General features: G+C 50.5%; 2 protein-coding genes across 7 annotated transcripts; both read left to right on the top strand.

Moving 5' to 3' along the window:
• Positions 1-1416: 1416 nt before the first annotated feature.
• On the top strand, positions 1417-6485 carry PIM2 (Pim-2 proto-oncogene, serine/threonine kinase). The gene is made up of 6 exons (XM_029931046.1): positions 1417-1696; positions 1832-1941; positions 2655-2705; positions 4173-4545; positions 5013-5189; positions 5288-6485. The coding sequence occupies exons 1-6, from the start codon at positions 1636-1638 to the stop codon at positions 5449-5451; spliced, it is 936 nt and encodes a 311-aa protein (XP_029786906.1). The 5' UTR covers positions 1417-1635; the 3' UTR covers positions 5452-6485.
• On the top strand, positions 6208-18574 carry SLC35A2 (solute carrier family 35 member A2). 6 transcript variants are annotated; one of them, XM_029931037.1, is made up of 7 exons: positions 6208-6297; positions 6674-6733; positions 9014-9085; positions 9753-9935; positions 15154-15305; positions 16174-16916; positions 18265-18388. In XM_029931037.1, exons 3-7 carry the CDS (start codon positions 9037-9039, stop codon positions 18290-18292), a joined length of 1155 nt encoding a protein of 384 aa, XP_029786897.1. In that variant the 5' UTR covers positions 6208-6297; positions 6674-6733; positions 9014-9036; the 3' UTR covers positions 18293-18388. The 6 variants fall into 6 exon arrangements, with proteins under 6 accessions (XP_029786897.1, XP_029786898.1, XP_029786899.1 ...); XM_029931038.1 differs by lacking the exon at positions 9014-9085; XM_029931039.1 differs by lacking the exons at positions 6208-6297; positions 6674-6733; positions 9014-9085 and adding an exon at positions 7393-8226 and having other exon boundaries at positions 16764-16916; positions 18265-18574.
• The last annotated feature ends 9 nt before the right edge of the window (positions 18575-18583 follow it).

Below are 18583 nucleotides of genomic sequence, written 5' to 3'. Positions count from 1 at the left end.
AGGTAGTTATTTCTGGACAATTTCAGTGACAACACTGCATGTTTGCTGGCTGTGTGTGTGACTGGGTCCGTCCACATCTGTTTTTGTGACACTGCCTATCTATGTGGCTCTGTTGCATAAGTATGTCTGCCTTTGGAGTAGAACTTGTGTGTCTCTGTAGCATCTGTGTGTCTTCCTGTGACAGACTCGAGGACTCTCATTTCTGGGACAGTACAAGTCTTCCTGTGACAGTGTGTGTCTGATGGTGCCAGTATCTTTGTGACAAGTTCTGGTGGTGGTGAGTCTGACATTTCTGTGTCATTGTCACGTGGCAACATAGGTCTATGTGAGTCTCTCTGGAGTGCCTGTCTTTTAACAGTGTTTCTCTGGGTGTCGTTCTGGGACTGGGACATAACTCTGGAAGCATGCCTGCCTGAGAGTGGATGTCAGTCTCTATGACAGTACATGTCTGCATGTGTGTCTAGGACAAGTTTACATGAATGTGTCTGACAGTATGGGTTTTGTGTATATCACATGGTAGTTCTGTGTCTTGAGTGCCATATCTACTTGTGGTGTGACACTCTACTGTCTTATTTTTCCCAAATTTGTGACTGAGGATATTATGCCACCTGTCTGAGCTGTCTCCGTGCCTGTCTCTGCCATTTGGAGACATACTCCCAAGCCACCATCACTCTGGCTTGCTCCTCACCCCCGCCCAAGATCCACTTTCCCCTGCCATTCCAGATTCTAGACGTGCTGATTGGGCTCGTGGCCAGACCTAGCCAGGTCTAGCCAGGTCTGTCCAGGTTAAGGGCTCTAAAAACACCCCACAGGGCTCTCTGCCTCAGGGCTTGGGACGCTCTTGGACCAGCGGATCCCCCGCGGTGGTGGTCAGGGAGGTTACCCCTCCCTGGGAGCTGGACAGGTTCTTCCAGGATCCCCGGCTTCAGTTTCGGGGCAGAGGCCCCCCGGTCACCTAGACGGCTCTGGTCCTGGGTGATGAGCACTCTTCGGAGACCGGGTCCTGGGTAGCCACAGGCCCGGATTCTTAGAAGCCGGGCCTGGCATTATATCCACGCTATTCTCGAAGCAGCGGCTGCAAAGCAACTTCCTAGGAAAGGAGGCGGTGCAGTTATTTTTTTTAAGTTTATATCTATATATACACATACACACACATACATATATAAAAACAATCCCGCGCAACAACCAAAACAAATGCGGTTGCTGCAAAGGGATTCCCAGAACCGGTTTCCTCTTCGCGCGCGCCCCCCACATTTGCATGCGGGCCCGGCCCCCGCGGAAGATCCGGGCATGTATTTGCATAAGGGGGTACTTGAAACGTTGAGGGTGGTATGCAAATAAGGACTGGCTCCGATTGGCTAGGGTACAGCAGGTGCCGCGTCCGGATTGATCAAAGCCAAGTGGGCGGGGCCGTCGCCCGGGGCGACTCTCTCGGGAGGCGCGTGCCCCGGCTCAGTAGCATTGGGGCTGGCGCGCGCGTCGAATCGGAACGTTGCACTGTTTGCGGGCGTTGCTGGGCCACCGGCTTCTCTGCCTTCCACCCTGGCGCCCCCAAGTCCTGGCTCCCCAGCCTCGCTGCTCCGGGCGTCCACCCCCTGCGGGCTCAGCGGTCTCAATCTGCGCAGCACCTCCTCCATGTTGTCTAAGCCTCTGCAAGGGCTCCCCGTGGCCCCCGTGACCCCCACGCCGCCGCCAGGTGAGCGAGGCTCCCCCACCGCGACTAGGCCGGGCGGGCTAAAGTGATTGAGGGCGGCGCGGGAGGAGGGGAGGAGAGGGTCGCTGCCGGGCTCAGCAAGCAGCCACCCTGACTCCCTCGCCCCTGCCTGCGTAGGAGGCAAGGATCGGGAAGCGTTCGAGGCCGAGTACCGACTTGGCCCCGTCCTTGGTAAGGGGGGCTTTGGTACCGTCTTCGCAGGACATCGCGTCACAGACCGACTCCAGGTATCCACCACGAGGGTCCTGGGAGGGTCAGGGGCGTGCGTGTGTATGTGTGTGTGTGTGTGTGTGTGTGTGTGTGGCGGGGGCGGGAGTCCCGAGGTCTGGGGCCTGGGATGCGGACTTGCCAGGGGATGAGCCGACAATGTGTGCGCGGTAGGGTCATGAGGACCAGGATCCAGGTTGGTGGGGGTGCCCGAGCGCGCGCACGTGCGCGCGCTTGTTTGTGTGTGTGGCGATCCAGGTGGGTATGTGGGGGGAGGGGGGTTTCAGGGCAGGGATTTGGGAAGTGAAGAGGGTGAGACTGAGAACTGGGAGGTCGTGAGGACTCTAGACCCTGGGATCCAGGGGATATGTATCTGTGTGGGAAGGTGGAGACCCAGAGCTGAGATTTGGGGGATTTTGAGGGCCGATGTCCAGCGTGGAGCCCTGAGGACCAGGACCCCGGTAGAGAGTTGGAATGTCCTGGAGCTGGATGGAAAGATCGAGGGCTTGGGGTATTGGGAAATTCAGAGCTCAGGAGCTGGAGTGAGGGGCCTGAAGCCTGAGAAGGGAGAACTCAGGGCTAAGGATGATGGGAGAGGTGAACTTGGTTCTGGGGACTTGGAGGGCAGGGGAGAAGCTCCAGCTTATTTTGGGTTGTGCCGTGGCGAGGTTGGGACCAGAAAGACATAGATGAGGGTCGTCTGCTGGCCCCTCACCTCAGCCCCCTTCTCCAGGTGGCCATCAAAGTGATCCCCCGGAATCGTGTGCTGGGCTGGTCCCCCTTGGTGAGTATCTTTGGAGTCCTGCCTGACCGGGCGACGCCATCTCTGATGATGGGCTCTGGCGATGGACTCACCCCCTTGCCTTTCTAGGACTTGTATGATTCCCTGGACCCTGTAACGGTGAGAACACTCTTACAAACCCGTGTTTACTCCCCTGTGGTGACATCCACACCTCCATTTGGTTCTCTCCCTCTACGGCCCTGGATTCTCCCCTCCAAACCGCCTTTCTCCTCCTCGTTTCGAACACTGCCTCTGGGGCTGCCCGCGGGGCATGCTGGTGGGGGAAAGAGGAGCGGAGGTCACCGGTTACCATGGTGACGATGGCTGCTTCACTTCAGCCGTTAAAACGCTAACGGACAACAGGGCGGGTCTGGGCTAGTTGTAGGGGCGCGAGCGCCCCCTGGCGGACTCTGGGGGAGGCTGCGCCTGCGCAGGTTGTGGGACCGGGAAGGAGAAGGTGCGCCTGCGCAGTAGCTGAGTTTCCATCACCGTGAGAAAACCTGTCTGCGGCTGTGCAAGTTAGTGGACTGGCCGAGAGAGGGCCCCACCTCAGGCTGGAAGGCTGCTGCTGGCAGCCCGTATGCCCGTGTCGGGCTTCTAGTGTGGGGTGGTTTTTATGGCTTAGCATTTATGCCTTTTATTGAGCACTGGCTGTATGTCTCAGGTTTTGCTTCATCATCAAAGCTCACTATGTTGCAAGTCCCATTGAGTACTTGCTTGGAACACAGTTCTAGATGTTTGGTGTCTGTGACAAAACATCACATGATGTTGAGTTCTTTCTTTATTCCTTTGTACTTAATCACCTTCAGCTACTTAATAAATGCATGTTGAGCACCTACTATGTGCCAGGCACAATTTTATGCATTTTGCAAAATATTCCATTCATTGAGAGCTTATTTTGTGCTAGGTCCTTTCTACTAATTGCCTTTACCTGTTTAACAAATATGTATTAAGCCCTGCCCTGTTACCAGACCCTGTTCTAGTGTTTGAGCTATGTCATTGGACAGAACATTACAACTATTACACAATAATAGTATAGTATTTATTGAGTGCTAATTCTGTGTTAGATTCTATGCTGCAGAGTACTTTCAGCCACTTAACCTTTACTGAGCACCTACTGTATGTAATAGGTGCTGAGATGCCAGTGAACAAAAGATACACTATTACATAATAGTGTTCATCAGCTTTCTGCAGAAGGCTTTTTTTTAAGAACCACTTTCATTTATTCTATTTATCTATTTCATTTATTTTATTTATTACTGAGCCAGATGTGCATGGGCTTTTGGCTCAAACCACCTTTGCAGTGGCCCTTAAGGCAAGGAAACTGAGGCTCAGGGAGGGAAGTGAGTTGCTGAAGACCGTAAAGCCAGGAGGCTGAGGGGCTATGAATTAAGTTCAGGCAAGAGGTCTGCCTCTCAGAGCTGCTGCCCTGAAGTCTGTGTTCTCTCTTCTCTCCCCTTCCCTTCACAGTCAGACTCGGTCACATGCCCACTGGAAGTGGCACTGCTGTGGAAGGTGGGTGCAGGTGGTGGGCACCCTGGTGTGATCCGCCTCCTTGACTGGTTTGAGACACCAGAAGGCTTCATGCTGGTCCTGGAACGACCTTTGCCTGCCCAGGATCTCTTTGACTACATCACAGAGCAGGGCCCATTAGGTGAAGGCCGAAGCCGCTGCCTCTTTGCCCAGGTAGTGGCAGCTGTTCGGCACTGCCATGCTCGTGGAGTTGTCCATCGTGACATCAAGGATGAGAACATCTTGATGGACCTCCGCCGTGGCTGTGCCAAACTCATTGATTTTGGTTCCGGTGCCCTGCTTCATGATGAACCCTATACTGATTTTGATGGTAAGTCTTCCCTAAATCTCAGTGGGGGGATTTTTACCTTTTATCTTGATGGTCTCTTGATCTTTGGCCTCTAGGGCTGGGGTATCTTGTAATCCTTGATCTATATTGCACCTTTATAAGGTTCTTGATCTTTAATACTAGAGACTCTCAAGCCTTGTTCTCTGATAAAGTCCATCTTCTGACAGTGCCTAGACCTTGTTCAGGGTTCTTTCTCTGGTGAGGGGATTGTGTTATTATCCTGAATGTTCCTTTTCTATCTGGTAAAGGGATCCTACTGTTACTTTTACATGCTTTTATTTTGTTGAGGGCACTCTGCTTTTATTTTTAAAGAGCTCCTATTCTGGTGAGGGGACTCTGCTCCTGTACTGAGTTCTCTTAATTCTGGTGAGGGGATCACACTCTCTGGGGAAGGTGAGGTGGGGGAAGGGCATTATTAGAGAGTAGTCTAATCTCTGGCTTGTGTGCAGGAACAAGGGTGTACAGCCCCCCAGAGTGGATCTCTCGTCACCAGTACCATGCACTCCCAGCCACTGTCTGGTCACTGGGCATCCTCCTCTATGATATGGTGTGTGGTGACATTCCCTTTGAGAGGGACCAGGAGATTCTGGAGGCTGAGCTCCACTTCCCTGCCCATGTCTCCCCAGGTGAGGCCTTCACTGGTCCTAGCCCAGTGGAATCCATCCTTCTCAAAGACTAGTGCCCCCAACTGACTGCTAATCTCCTGTGTGCTTCTGATCTGCAGACTGCTGTGCCCTAATCCGCCGGTGCCTGGCCCCCAAACCCTCTGCCCGACCCTCACTGGAGGAGATACTGCTGGACCCCTGGATGCAGACACCAGCTGAGGATGCATCCCTCAATGCCCCCAAGGGGGGTCCCACCCCTTTGGCCTGGTCCCTGCTGCCCTAGTCCTGGCCAGGCCCCCACTAGTTAAATACCCATCCCATGGCATGCCACAGGGATACATGGACATCTGTTGGCCTGGTTATACAGGTCATTAAAAAATCCAGTGTTACTAGGGTCAGAGATTGGGGATCAGGGGTCAGGAGACATAAGCCAAGTCTGCCCAGTCCCCATCCCAATCCTGTTAAGGAGCCTTCCTCCCAGAAGTTATGGTTTCTTATTCTGGAGGGGGGAGACTTCCATATTTCTCATTTCGCTAAGGGTGTTTGTTTAAAGTAACTTCCATTCTGAGCCCCAGGACTCTTATTCTGATAAGTTGTAACCCCTATACTTATAGGCACCTCCTGCTACCACCACACACACTTAGTTCAAATGCTCTCACTTGGGCAAGGGTGCTTTCCTTCCAACGCCCCAGCAGCTCTTATTTTAGCAAAGGGACCCTTTCCCCTAGCCCAGGGTTCTATATTCAGTCAAGCTGCTTTCCTACCTCAGCCCAGGGTTGCTTATTCTGGGGGAGGTAATGCCCTATTGTTATTCTAGGACTTTATTTTTTTATTATTTTATTTTATTTTATTTTATTATTATTTTTATTTTATTTTATTTTTTTGGTGAGGGGACCCTACTCTGTTATCCCAAGTGCTCTTATTCTGGTGAGGAGAACCCTACTTCCATGATTTGGGAAGGAATGGGGAGATGGACACCACCAGAGTCTGCTAGGATAGGTGGATGGTTTTTTGGGGGATGGGGTGGGGGAAATAAGTCTTGTTTGTTCTCCTGGGACCCCCCCCACACTCCATCTTTTTCAGATTCTTGCTGCCTCCTTCTGAGCCAGGATTGTCCAGTTGCTGAAATGTAAATACTTATGTATTGGTGGGAGGGGAGCTCCAACTGTGTCCTCCTCCTCCTCCCCCTGCCTGGATTATTTAAAAAGCCATGTGTGGAAACCCACTATTTAATAAATGTTATAGAATCGGAAGTGACTGGCCATTTGTAGATGCAGCAAGGAAACCTACTATTTAATAAACGTTACAGAATCAGAAGTGACTGGCCATTTGTAGATGCAGTGAGGCACTTATTGAGCATCAACTGTATGCTGAGCCTCGAGGGAAGTGGGCTGGAGCTCTCCTCAGCTCTTGGGGAGCCTTAGTCTTGTGGTACCATCCTGAAGCTCTTTTATGGGTTCGTTTAAGCAGGACCACAAAGAAAAACTTGATTTCCCCCTCTTCAGCTCTTATGTAGCTCCAGGATGTGCAGAAGGGCTCCGCTGGAGATACTGGAGATACTGAAGGTGATTGGGACATGTCCTGAACCAAAAATGGGCTTGCTCAAGCAGGGAAAATTGCCGTCCTCACCCCAAGGGAAGGAAATTAAAACGCTTCTCCCAGAAGAGAAAATGCCTTTCCGGGCACTGGTGAGGGAGGGGCCAGGGTTGGGCACAGACAAAAATCTTCCCAGCTCTTCCTTGTTTCCTAATTACATCCAGGGTGTAAGTCACACGTTTTGCCCCTATGTTCTCACCTCTCCCTTGCAGTCTTACTTGTTCATCCCTCTCATCTCTCATTCCTCACTTCTATTTGTTTTATATATTTCAAAAATGTTTATTTTTGAGAGAGCCCGCAAGCAGGGTAGAGTCAGAGAGGGAGACACAGAATCCGAAGCAGGCTCCAGGCTCCAAGCTATCAACACAGAGCCCGATGCGGGGCTTAAACTCACGAACCGTGAGATCATGACCTGAGCCGAAGGCCAGCGTTTAACCGACTGAGCCACCCAGGCGCCCCTCATTCCTCACTTCTTGACATACCTGCCCTGATCTATCTTGGTTTCACTTGTCCTGACCTCAGCTGAACCCTCTCTTGCCCCTCTTTTATTTTCTTTTTTAAGAGAGGGAGAGGGAGACACAATCTGAAACAGGCTCTAGGTCTAGGCTCTGAACTGTCAGCACAGAGTCTGACGAGGAGCTCAAACTCAACTGAGCCATGAGATCTTGACCTGAGCCACCCAGGTGCCCCTCCCCTCTTTCAAAAGCTAACCCGAAAGCGTCTCACCTGCTGGCTTATGGGTCCCCTTTGCACCCTCAGTAGGGGTTCATTTACCCTCCCAACTCCTATGCCCTCACTTGCGTGGCCTCAACCGCCCTGCTTCCAGTTGCTAGCTTATCCGACCCTCACCTGCCCCACCCCCTCAGTCTCATTTCCCTCCCAGATGCCCTGGGGCCCTACGGGAGGCGGGACCTCGCCGGGAGGCGGGGGAAAGGGGAACTTCAGTCCAACCAGGAAAGACTCAGGAGTTTTGATACGGAAAGGGCGGTATCCTCTTGCAGAAGGTTCCAATAAAGAGCCGAGATAGAAAAGGGTCAGCTGAACCAATGAGACGAGGATATAGAATGGGCGGCTGATCTGGAATGCGGGATCAATGAAGATGAGGGCGGGTCTAGTATTGGAAATGAGCCAATAAGACTCTGTAGAGACGTCAAGAGCCTAAGCTGGCCGCTTGTCGAGTCTCCCCGTCCCAACGAAATCTGGAAATCCCAAGGCCGCGATCTTAGATGCACTGTTCGGGACCGAACGAGGAAATCCCTGCTCTTGCCAGCCTCTCACTCGTTCCATAGCCACCCGAGAAGCCCGGAAACGGAAGTGAGGGACACGGAAGTGGCCTGCTGTTGCCGAGGGGACGGGCAGGCAGATGCCAACATGGCAGCGGTTGGGTCTGGCGGTTCCACCGCGGCGGCTGGGCCAGGGGCGGTCTCCGCGGGGGCATTGGAGTCTGGGACCGCGAGTGCGGGTGAGACAGGTTGTGACCGAGCAGGCGGCGGCGGGGCGAGAGTCGAGATCGCTGGGGGGTCAGGAAGGTTCCTCACTGAAGCTAGAGGGAGCATCCCATATGGACCGACCTATATGGGGGTGGGGTGGGGGGACGGAGGACGGAACGGACTATGGTGAGTATGTTTGGAAGACAGGGAAGAGACCATTCTGAGGAAGATAGGGGGTTCCTTCCGTATATGGAGAGCAGATATCATTCTGAGTCTGGGGGATTATTCCCTTTGGGGGAGGCTAAGACCCCTAAGACCATTCTGAGTGTGTGTGGGGTCCATACTTTTAGAATGGAGAGAGCATTATGAGGGTGGGAAAGTTCTTATAGAAGAGAGAGGCTATTTGAGGGTGGTGGTTTCTTATAAAGGGATAAGGGCTAGTGTGGGTTAGGGTGGGGCGGGTCCTTTCTTACACAACTTAGAGGGTCCATTTGGAGGAATGGTATGTCTGTCATAAGGGGAGAAAACTGTTGGGGGGGGCGTCCTTTCCTAGTGGAGGTAGAGTTCATTGTAGGTTGGAATGGGAGGGTCCTTCCTTATATGCAGAGAAAAGACGTTGTAAGGGTGAAGGGCCCTTTTTTATAGCAAGGAGATTCATTGTGAGTGAGTAGAACAAGGAATGATTCCTTGGCTGGAGGTAGGGGTGCGGTGGTGAATGAGTGGATCATGCTGGGTATAGGGAGATATTTCCTTATGTCCTCGAGGGAACCAGAGCATTCTTGGTGCAGTAACCATTTATTATATGGGGTTAAATCCTAGGGACTGTGGAGGAATTATTTCTTATGTTTATGAAACCATCCTGGGTCAAGTGGACTCTGGTGGTCATAGAAGGTAGGAGTTGGAGAGACCTTTCTTAGTGTAAGGGGATGGAATAATATTTTAGATGGGAGAAAGACCGTTCCTGGGGGTGGACATGCTTTATACAGTGGTCCCTGTGTTGAGGTATCATTCTTTACATAGGACCACCTCTTATTAAATAGAAGCATCATTTCATGTAAGTCTTTGGTTTGCTCATCCATAGAATGGAATTCCTGTAGCTCATTCAGAGATCAGAGCGCCATAGGGGTCTGTTGAGGTAATGCATGTAAATAAAATCCTTTAGCCCAGGGATAGGCAGATGGTCTGCACTCAAATGTTGAGAATATAGTTGGTAATCTGTCTGAGGGTGTGTTGCTTCTCACACAGAGGAGGGGAGAGGGGGCCGGAGTGTGTCCAGCACCTGCCCCAGCCATTTCCTGATAATTTAGTAAGGATTCCAGGTATGGGCTGGACAGGGAGAGGCCCATTTCTCCCTTTGTGGCTCTTCCTTCCTGTTGAGGCAGTGGAAGTATATGGGAGTCATACCCTCATTGGGTCAGGAGAGGGAGGCAGAGGGAGAAAGTGGCAAGTGGCTAGGGGGATCCTCCTTGAGAAAGGTGTGAGGGGGAAGGCAGTGGTGTGGCTCTGCCCCAGCAGCTTCTGATCCCTTCTTCCTCCTTGCCCATGCCATTCCCCACAGCTCATCGGCGCCTCAAATACATATCCCTAGCCGTGCTGGTGGTCCAGAATGCCTCCCTCATCCTCAGCATCCGCTATGCCCGCACACTGCCTGGGGACCGCTTCTTTGCCACCACAGCTGTGGTCATGGCCGAAGTGCTCAAAGGTCTCACCTGCCTGCTGCTGCTCTTCGCACAGAAGAGGGGTATGAACCAGAAAGGGGGTGCTGCACTGGGGTTGGTGAGTGGGACTGTGTGTGTGTGTGTGTGTGTGTGTGTGTGTGTGTGTGTGTATCCATCCCCACAGGGAGGGTTTGCTGGGGGAGTATCACTGTGTCAGTGACACCGCCTGGGGAAAGTGTATGTATAGCTAAGTGGTCTTGAATGAGTAGCTGCACCTACATTTTTATGCCCCTAATACCCCTGGAAGCTGGCCTGTGTGACCTGTAGGAGTGAGACCATCTGTGCCCATAAGGTTTCAGGTGACCATTACATGGTGATTCATTTGTTTGCATTTACCTTTGCGTTCTGGATAATTTTAAACATATACAAAATCAGAGATAATAATAAAATAATAAAAGGTCCATGTACCCATCACCCAGACTCATCAATTATCAACTCATGACCACTCTGCCATTAAACAGCACCAGTGATTATCCACTCACTGCCAGTCTACATGTCTGCCCACGTACCCACCCCCTGCCTTATTATACTACAGTGTGTCCCACAAGAAATAAGTATTATTTTTCAGTAAATCCCCCCTAACAATCTTGAATAAATATTTTGGTACATTAAAATTTTTTTTGCAATATCTAAAAATCATACAGCAGAAAATTAATAATTTTTAAGGTTAATAAAATAATTACATATCCAGTCAAGTGTTCGCATTTATAATGGTTTCTCAAATATCCTAACAGGTCTTAAGAATTTGTTTCAATCAGGTTTAAATAAGGTCAGTGTCTTGCAGTTGGTTGATGGCTTCTAGGTCTGTTTACCTCAGGAGTCCCCTGCAGCTCTTTTTGATCAGCAATTAATTTTGTTGGAAGAGAGCAGGTCTTTTTTTTTTTTTTTTTTTGTGAGCAGGTCTTAAGAGTTGTAGACTTTGCGTGGCCTTGATTTTGCTGGCTGCCTCCCTGTGGAGTCATATAACATGTTCTTTTATCCTCTGTATTCCCTATAAGTTGGATTTTTATGTGTGTGTGTTTTTTTTTTAATTGAGACAGAGAGAAACAGAGCATGAGCAGGGAAGGGTCAGAGAGAGGGAGACACAGAATCGTAAGTAGGTTCCAGGCTCTGAGCTGTCAGCACAGACAGAGCCTGATGCAGGGCTCGAACTCAGGAACCACGAGATGGTGACCTGAGCCGAAGTCGGCTGCTCAACTAACTGAGCCACTTATGCGCCCTTTTATCTACTAATTTAAACACCTCTCTAAAGACCTCCTTTAAAATGTTGCTGATCATTTCTCTATAAAGGCTTTGCCTGCCTATGATCTAGCTCTGCCCTCAGTATTTTTTTTAATTTTAAGTTTATTTATTTATTTTGAGAGAGAGAAACAGAGCACCTGAGTAGGGGAGGGGCAGAGAAAGAAGGGGGGACAGAGAATCCCAAGCAGGCTCTGTGCTGTCAGTGCAGAGCCCAATGAGGGGCTCAAACTCACGAACCATGAGAACATAACCTGAGCTGAAGTCAGATGCTTAACTGACTGAACCACCCAGGCGCCCCTAGTTTTTTTGTGATAAATACACTACAGTACTGAACATTTATTTTCCTTATGACTTTTTTCTCTAGCTTACTTTATTGTAAGAATACAGCATATAATACATATTAACATATAAAATATGCATTAATTTACTAGGTTATTGGTAAGCCTTCCAGTCAATAGTAGACTATTAGAGTTAAATTTGGGGGAAATAAAAAGTTATACATGGATTTTTAAAAAAATTTTATTTTATTTTATTTTTGAGAGGGAGAGAGAGAGACAGCACAAGTAGGGGAGGGGCAGAGAGAGAGGGAGACACAGAATCTGAAGCAGGCTCCAGGCTCTGAGCTGTCAGCACAGAACCCGATGCGGGGCTCCAACCCACAAACTGCGAGATCATGACCTGAGCCGAAGTTGGACACTTAACCGACTAAGTCACCCAGGTGCCCCTCTGCCCTCAGTATTTACATTGAAGAAAACATTCTTGCCCACTCATTAGCTCCAGGGCCCTGGACGGCAGCAGTTTAGGAATCCACTTGCTCTGTTCTTTTTTTTTTTTTTTTAATTGAAGTATAGGTTGACATATACAGTTAACCCTTGAACAATATGGGTGTGAATTGCATGGGTCCACTTAGATGCAAGTTTTTTTCTTTCCTTTTTTTTTCTTTTTTTAAAGTTTATTTATTTTTAGAGAAAAAGAACAAGTAGTGGAGGGGCAGAGAGAAAGGGGCACAAAGGATTCGAAGTGAAGTAAGCTTTGTGCTGACAGCAGAGAGCCTGATGTGGGGCTCAAACTCAAGAACCATGAGAACATGACCTGAACCGAAGTCAGATGCTTAGTCAAGAAAGCCACCCAGGTGCCCCAAGTTTTTTTCTGATAAATACACTATAGTAATGAAAATGTATTTTCCTTATGATTTTTGTTCTCTAGCTTACTTTATTATAAGAATACAGCATATAACACATATTAACATGCAGACTACATATTGACTGTTTATGTTATCGGTAAGACTTCCAGTCAACAATAGGCTATTGGAATGTTAAGTATGGGGGAATCAAAAGTTATACATGGATTTAAAAAAATCTAATGTTTATTTTTGAGAGAGAGACACACAGAATGCAAGCAGGGGAGGAGCAGAGACAGAGGGAGACAGAATCCAAAGCAGGCTCCAGGCTCTGAGCTGTCAGTGAAGAGCCCACATGGGGCTCGAACTCAGGAGCTGGGAGATCATGACCTGATCCGAAGTTGGACACCCAACCGACTAAGCCACCAGGGTGCTACATGCGTGGATTTTTAACTGTGCGGGGGTTCGGTGCCCCAACTCTTGTTGGTTGCTCGAGGGTCAACTATATATTGTATTCGTTTTAGATATATAACATAGTGATTCAACAATTCTATATGTTACAGTGTTCTCCATGATAAGTGTAGTTACCATCTGTGACCATACAAAGTTATTGCAATATCATTGACTACATACCTTATGCTGTACTTTTCATCCCTGTGACTTATTATTTATTTTATAGCTGAGAGTTTGTACCTCTTACTCCCCTTCACCTATTTCACCCATCCCCCCATCCCCCTCATCCTCTTTACAACCACCAGTTCCCTATGAGTCTGTTTTTGTTGTCTGTTTTGTTTTTTTAGATTCCACGAGTATGTGAAATCATACAGTATTTCTCTATCTCGGTCTAAAGTCTTTCCCTTAACATAATGCCCTGCTCTGTTCTTGCTTGATTCTGAGACACTTCAGGCGCTCGCTGTGGCAGGTCCTGCTCTGGCTGTGGAGGTGGACATGTTAGCAATGCAGGCTGCGTCTTGCCCTCATAGGGCTGGTATTTTAAAAAAAAAATTTTAATGTTTCTTTTTGAGAGAGAGACAGACTGTGAATTGGGGAGGGGCAGAGAAAGGGGGAGACACAGAATGGGAAGCAGGCTCCAGGTTCCGAGCTGTCAGCAGAGAGCCTGATGCGGGGCTTGAACCCACGAACCGTGAGATCATGACCTGAGCCAAAATTGGACACTTAACCTACTGAGCCATCCAGGTGCCCCGGGGTTGGTATTTTAGGTGGAGAGAAACAAAAAGCTACAGTTTTCCTCACAGGCCTTCACCTCATATCTACAACGTCAACTCTTCCCCAGTTTTTTTTTTCTCCTGAATTAGTTTTGTTGTAAAACTTGGCCTGCTCTGATGTAGGGCTATTTGTATATTCATGTTTTTTATTTTTCTCCTTTGGTGTGAATATTTACACAAGTCCCTGCAGAAATGTGAACGTGTGTGGTTATGGTGTGTAGCCCCACATGTGTGGGCTGTGTTATGTGAAATATGTATCTGCCATGTTACTTTTCTCACACCTGGAAAATATTGAATACCCAAACCCCTGGGGCCAGAGAATTTGGGTAAAGGGTTACAGATCAGTCATTACTCCTGAGATTAATGCCATGAAGGGCAAGGACAGGGTCTTGTGAAGGAGCCTCAGCAGGAGTTCCTGTGATAACCTTGTGCAGTGGTTGTGGGGTTTTCCCAGAGGAAGGAGCAATATCCCCCTAAGACTTAAAGGATGAACTTCCCGGGGGCACCTGGCTGGCTCAGTTGGTGGAGCTGTGCGACTCTTGATCTCAGAGTTGTGAGTTCGAGCCCCACATGGGTATGGAGTTTACTTAAAAATAAAATATTGTTTTAATGTTTATTTATTTTTGAGAGAGTGAGAGCAGAGGAGGGGCAGAGAGACAGGGAGACACAGAATCTGAAGTGGGCCAGGCTCTGAGCTATCAGGACAAAGCTCAATGTGGGGTCAAACCCAGGAACTGTGAGATTGTGACCTGAGCTGAAGTCAGATGCTTAACAAACTGAGCCACTCAGGCGCCCCTAAAACCTTTTTTTTTTTAATGTTTATTTTTGAGAGAGACACAGTGCGATCAGGAGAAAGAGAGGGAGACAGAATCTGAAGCCAGGCTCTAAGGCTCTGAGCTGTCAGCACAGAACCTGACTTGGGGCTCGAACTTACCAACCGTGAGATCATGACCTGAGCCAAAATCCGACACTTAACTGACTGAGCCACCCAAGCACCCCTAAAATCTTTTTATTAAAGATGAACTGAAGAAAAGTGGGGTGAGCTTTGCAAAGGCCTTATTATACAGGAAGGTGTTCTCATGTGTTGGGAGCAGGTCCCAAACAGACTTTCTGCTTAATAGTCAAGCTTCAACTCTTCCATGTGTCAGGGGCAAGCACACAGTTGTGTGTGGGGTTGAGAGAAGTGTCCAACAGGGAGGTGGCCCCTGCCCTCAGGCAGCTCGCCGGCCAGTACAGAGCTAGGATAAGTGTAAAAGTCCCCTCCCGTAAACAGTCTTGCTTTCATACTCCTAAGGTTTCTGCTTCACAAGCTGGTTAATGCTGGTTATTTCCTTGTACACACATTTACTGAGTGACTGCCCTGAAGGGACTCTGTGCCAGGAGGGTAGGCTGTAAGCTGAGTGAATATGGTCTGTGATTCTCAGATGCAGAGTTAAGGGTGATTGTTTTGTGTCCATCAAACTGGTACCCAAGAGGCCTGCTAGAGGCCTGGTTGTACTGTTGGGAAACTGAGAGAACACAGACCTCTTGATAGCCCTAGGGGAGTCAAGGGTTGGGGGGAGGAAAGGCTGGGAGACACAGGCCCAGGCCCCACCCTCAGAGGATCTTCTTTGGTTGTCGGTGCTAAAAGGGGCTGCCCCCCCCCCCCCCCAGGTAACGTGAAGCACCTGGCTCTCTTCCTCCATGAGGCTGTGCTGGTGCAGTACGTGGACACGCTTAAGCTCGCAGTGCCGTCTCTCATCTACACCTTGCAGAATAACCTCCAGTATGTTGCCATTTCCAACCTGCCAGCTGCCACTTTCCAGGTGAGCCCCATGCCCAGCATGGCCTCAGAAGAACTGGCCGGGGTGGGGGGGTGTGATGCTGGTGAGGGAGGGCTGTGGAGAGCAGGAGCCGTGTCACCTTCGAGATGGCCTTGGCTCTTTCTCAACCTTGGTTTCTTCATCCGTGAGAACTGAGAATGGGAATGGCGCCTCACCAGGAGGCTGGGACAGCTAAAAGAAATGGTACCCAGGAAGTGCCCTTGGTTGGCCGTAGGTGATCTTTCAGCCTTGAGAAATGGTTGAAGAGCCTGGATTCTGGGGCTGCGCTGCCTGGGTTCAAATGACAGCATTGCTACTTTCCAGCTGTGTGATCTTGGGAAGTCAATTAACCTCTCTGTGCCTTAGTTTTTCTCCACTTTCTGTTGGACGTCACAGTAGTGCCCACTTCATATGTGAGCATTAAGTGAATGGATTCATGCGAAGTGCATAGAACCACATTGGCACACAGCGCCATGTATACGTTTGCTGAGGTCATTGTGGCAGATTTGTTTCAGCACATATTTATCACAACGCCCTCGTCAAAGGGCCTGTCGCTGGTACTTTACCTACTGCAGGAGGTGGTTCACACACAGCAGCTGTGTTTACAGATCATAGTGTCTGGGTTGAGACAGGGCAAGTGCTTTGTTCCTCATCACACAGCCAGAAAATGGGGTTGGGAAGTGGACCTGGGTGTGGCCCGGGACTTCCATAGCTGTGGACCTTCTGGGAGGTACCTCAGAGCTATTTAGCTGCATGTCAGTCACTGGCCAGTGGCTGGGTATTTTTATTGTCGTTTGCCCCACCCTGTCCCTCCACTGTGCACGTCAGGGGTTAGGAGCAACCCTTAGTGCTTTCCACATGCCGCTTGCAGGTGACGTACCAGCTGAAGATCCTGACCACGGCACTGTTCTCCGTGCTCATGCTGAACCGCAGCCTTTCCCGGCTGCAGTGGGCCTCACTGCTGCTCCTCTTCACTGGCGTCGCCATTGTCCAGGCACAGCAAGCCGGTGGTGGGGGCCCTCGGCCGCTGGATCAGAACCCTGGGGCGGGCCTAGCGGCTGTTGTGGCCTCGTGTCTGTCTTCAGGCTTCGCAGGTGTCTACTTTGAGAAGATCCTCAAGGGCAGCTCAGGCTCGGTGTGGCTGCGCAACCTGCAGCTGGGCCTCTTCGGCACGGCCCTGGGCCTGGTGGGGCTCTGGTGGGCCGAGGGCACCGCCGTGGCCCGCCGCGGCTTCTTCTTTGGGTACACACCTGCTGTCTGGGGCGTGGTGCTCAATCAGGCCTTTGGTGGGCTGCTGGTGGCTGTTGTCGTCAAGTACGCCGACAACATCCTCAAGGGCTTTGCCACCTCCCTGTCCATCGTGCTGTCCACTGTTGCCTCCATCCGCCTTTTTGGCTTCCACGTGGACCCCTTGTTTGCCCTTGGCGCCGGGCTGGTCATCGGTGCCGTCTACCTCTACAGCCTCCCTCGAGGTGCAGCCAAAGCCATTGCTTCTGCCTCCGCCTCCGCCTCCGCCTCCGGGCCCTGCACTCACCAGCAGCCTCCAGGGCAGCCACCGCCACCGAAGCTGTCTTCCCATCGTGGAGATCCCAGCACGGAGCCCTTTCTGCCAAAGTCAGTGCTGGTGAAGTGAGGGCTGGTGGTGGTGGGGGAGACAGGGAGGGGGCCTGGGTGGAGGGTGTTGGGCATCTGTGGGACCTGAGTCACCCCTGGGCCTGGCTCCTCTGGGGTTGAACGGAGTCTTTTCTCCCGGGTCATGGAGAATTCTGGAGGGGTGTGGACTGGGCGGGGTATCACACGAACCCTTCCTTGTAGACTGGCCTCCCCCTCCTCTGGAGGAGTTTCTTACAGCTGCCTCCTCTGCCCCAGTTAAACCCCTTTGGGGACCAGGTTGGCAGTATTGTCACTCAAGGCCTTTTTTTGTCTGCCTGCCCTCAGCCAAAGGCATCCTGTCTTCCATGACTGGGAGAGCCCCTCCCAGCAATCCTTCCACCTTTTTAAGGACAAATTGGACAAAAACCCTACAGCTCTTTAGTGATGGATGCCGCTGGTCTGTGGGGTTCAGCTTCCTGTGGCCTGAGGCCTTCTTGCCTCCCTCACAACCACAACGTGTTAGCAGCTCAGTCTTTTTTTGTGTGTGGTCTTGGGGCAGCTTTCCTGAAAGGAGACCATTGAAAAACGGGCCTGTTGTGAACACCCCAGGGAGGAAGGGGCAGGAGCTCAGATTTTTCGCCTGGTCCAGGGGAGGGTGTAGTAGGGGGCCATCTGTTTTTAGCGGTTTGGGAATTTGCGGGGTAACTGGATAATTCATGACCCAGGGTATGGGAAAAGCAGGCAGGGGAGGTCGCTGGAGCGATTGAATCTCACTGAATCTAAGACACTGTCGGTTGCCGGGTGCAGGGTTAGTTCCCTGAGATGTCCCAAGAGGGAAAATAAAGCTGCCAACCACACTCTTCATATGCACTGGCTCTATGAGGCACCCTTACTTTGTGACAGGGCAAAGGTGTCTTAAAAATGGCTGAAATGTGGAACCTGCCTCCCCACCCTGCACTCCCCAAAGCTTATTAACCCCTTAACTGTCTCCCAAGATGTGTGTGTGCGCGTGCGTGTTTGTGTGCGCGCGTGCACACATGCACACATGGGAGATGCCTGGACTGTCTTTGCTATATGTAAATAGGTTCATTGGATCTTTATTTTTGATTAATTTGTTCTGATTTTTTGGTTTATTTTCTAAGGAACTGTAATGAACAAATGTCAGGATACCCAATGCCAAATAAAGATGTTGTATTTATTTAGTCCACGTGTAGCTTTCTGACCCAGGGGACTTACTCTGTCTGCGGGGGCTCTATTACTAACCCCAGGACTACCAGCCTCACGACTGTCGCCGTCGCTTGCTCAGGACACCCGCCTGCCAGCCCACCCCAAGCTCTGTGTTTTTCTTTCCTCCCCATTCCCACCACAGGTTGCTCACCAAGGTGAAGGGTTCGTAGCTGCTGGGATTGAAGACGCTGGCCTGGCCTCGTTCTCCCTTCTTGCCCTGGCCCAGCCAAGACCAAACTCTGATCAGTATTAGGAGTGGGGGGCGGGGACGTAGACACCAAACCCTCCCTGGCCCTACCCCCCGCCCCCCACTCTCACACAGGGCTAACATGGCCAAACTCTGGGAATGAGGGCAGAGAAGGAACCCGCCCCAGTCTCCGCCATCCCCTATCCCTGCCACTTCCGCACATTCTTAGGTGAGTTTTTGCAAATAAAATGTGTTTTGCATCTTGCCGGTTTGG

This window comes from Suricata suricatta, chromosome X (assembly GCF_006229205.1).
Source record: "Suricata suricatta isolate VVHF042 chromosome X, meerkat_22Aug2017_6uvM2_HiC, whole genome shotgun sequence".
In the NCBI taxonomy this organism is placed as follows: Eukaryota; Metazoa; Chordata; class Mammalia; order Carnivora; family Herpestidae; genus Suricata; species Suricata suricatta.
The sequence above is the reverse complement of the archived record's forward strand: the minus strand, read 5'-3'. Positions and strand labels throughout refer to the sequence as shown.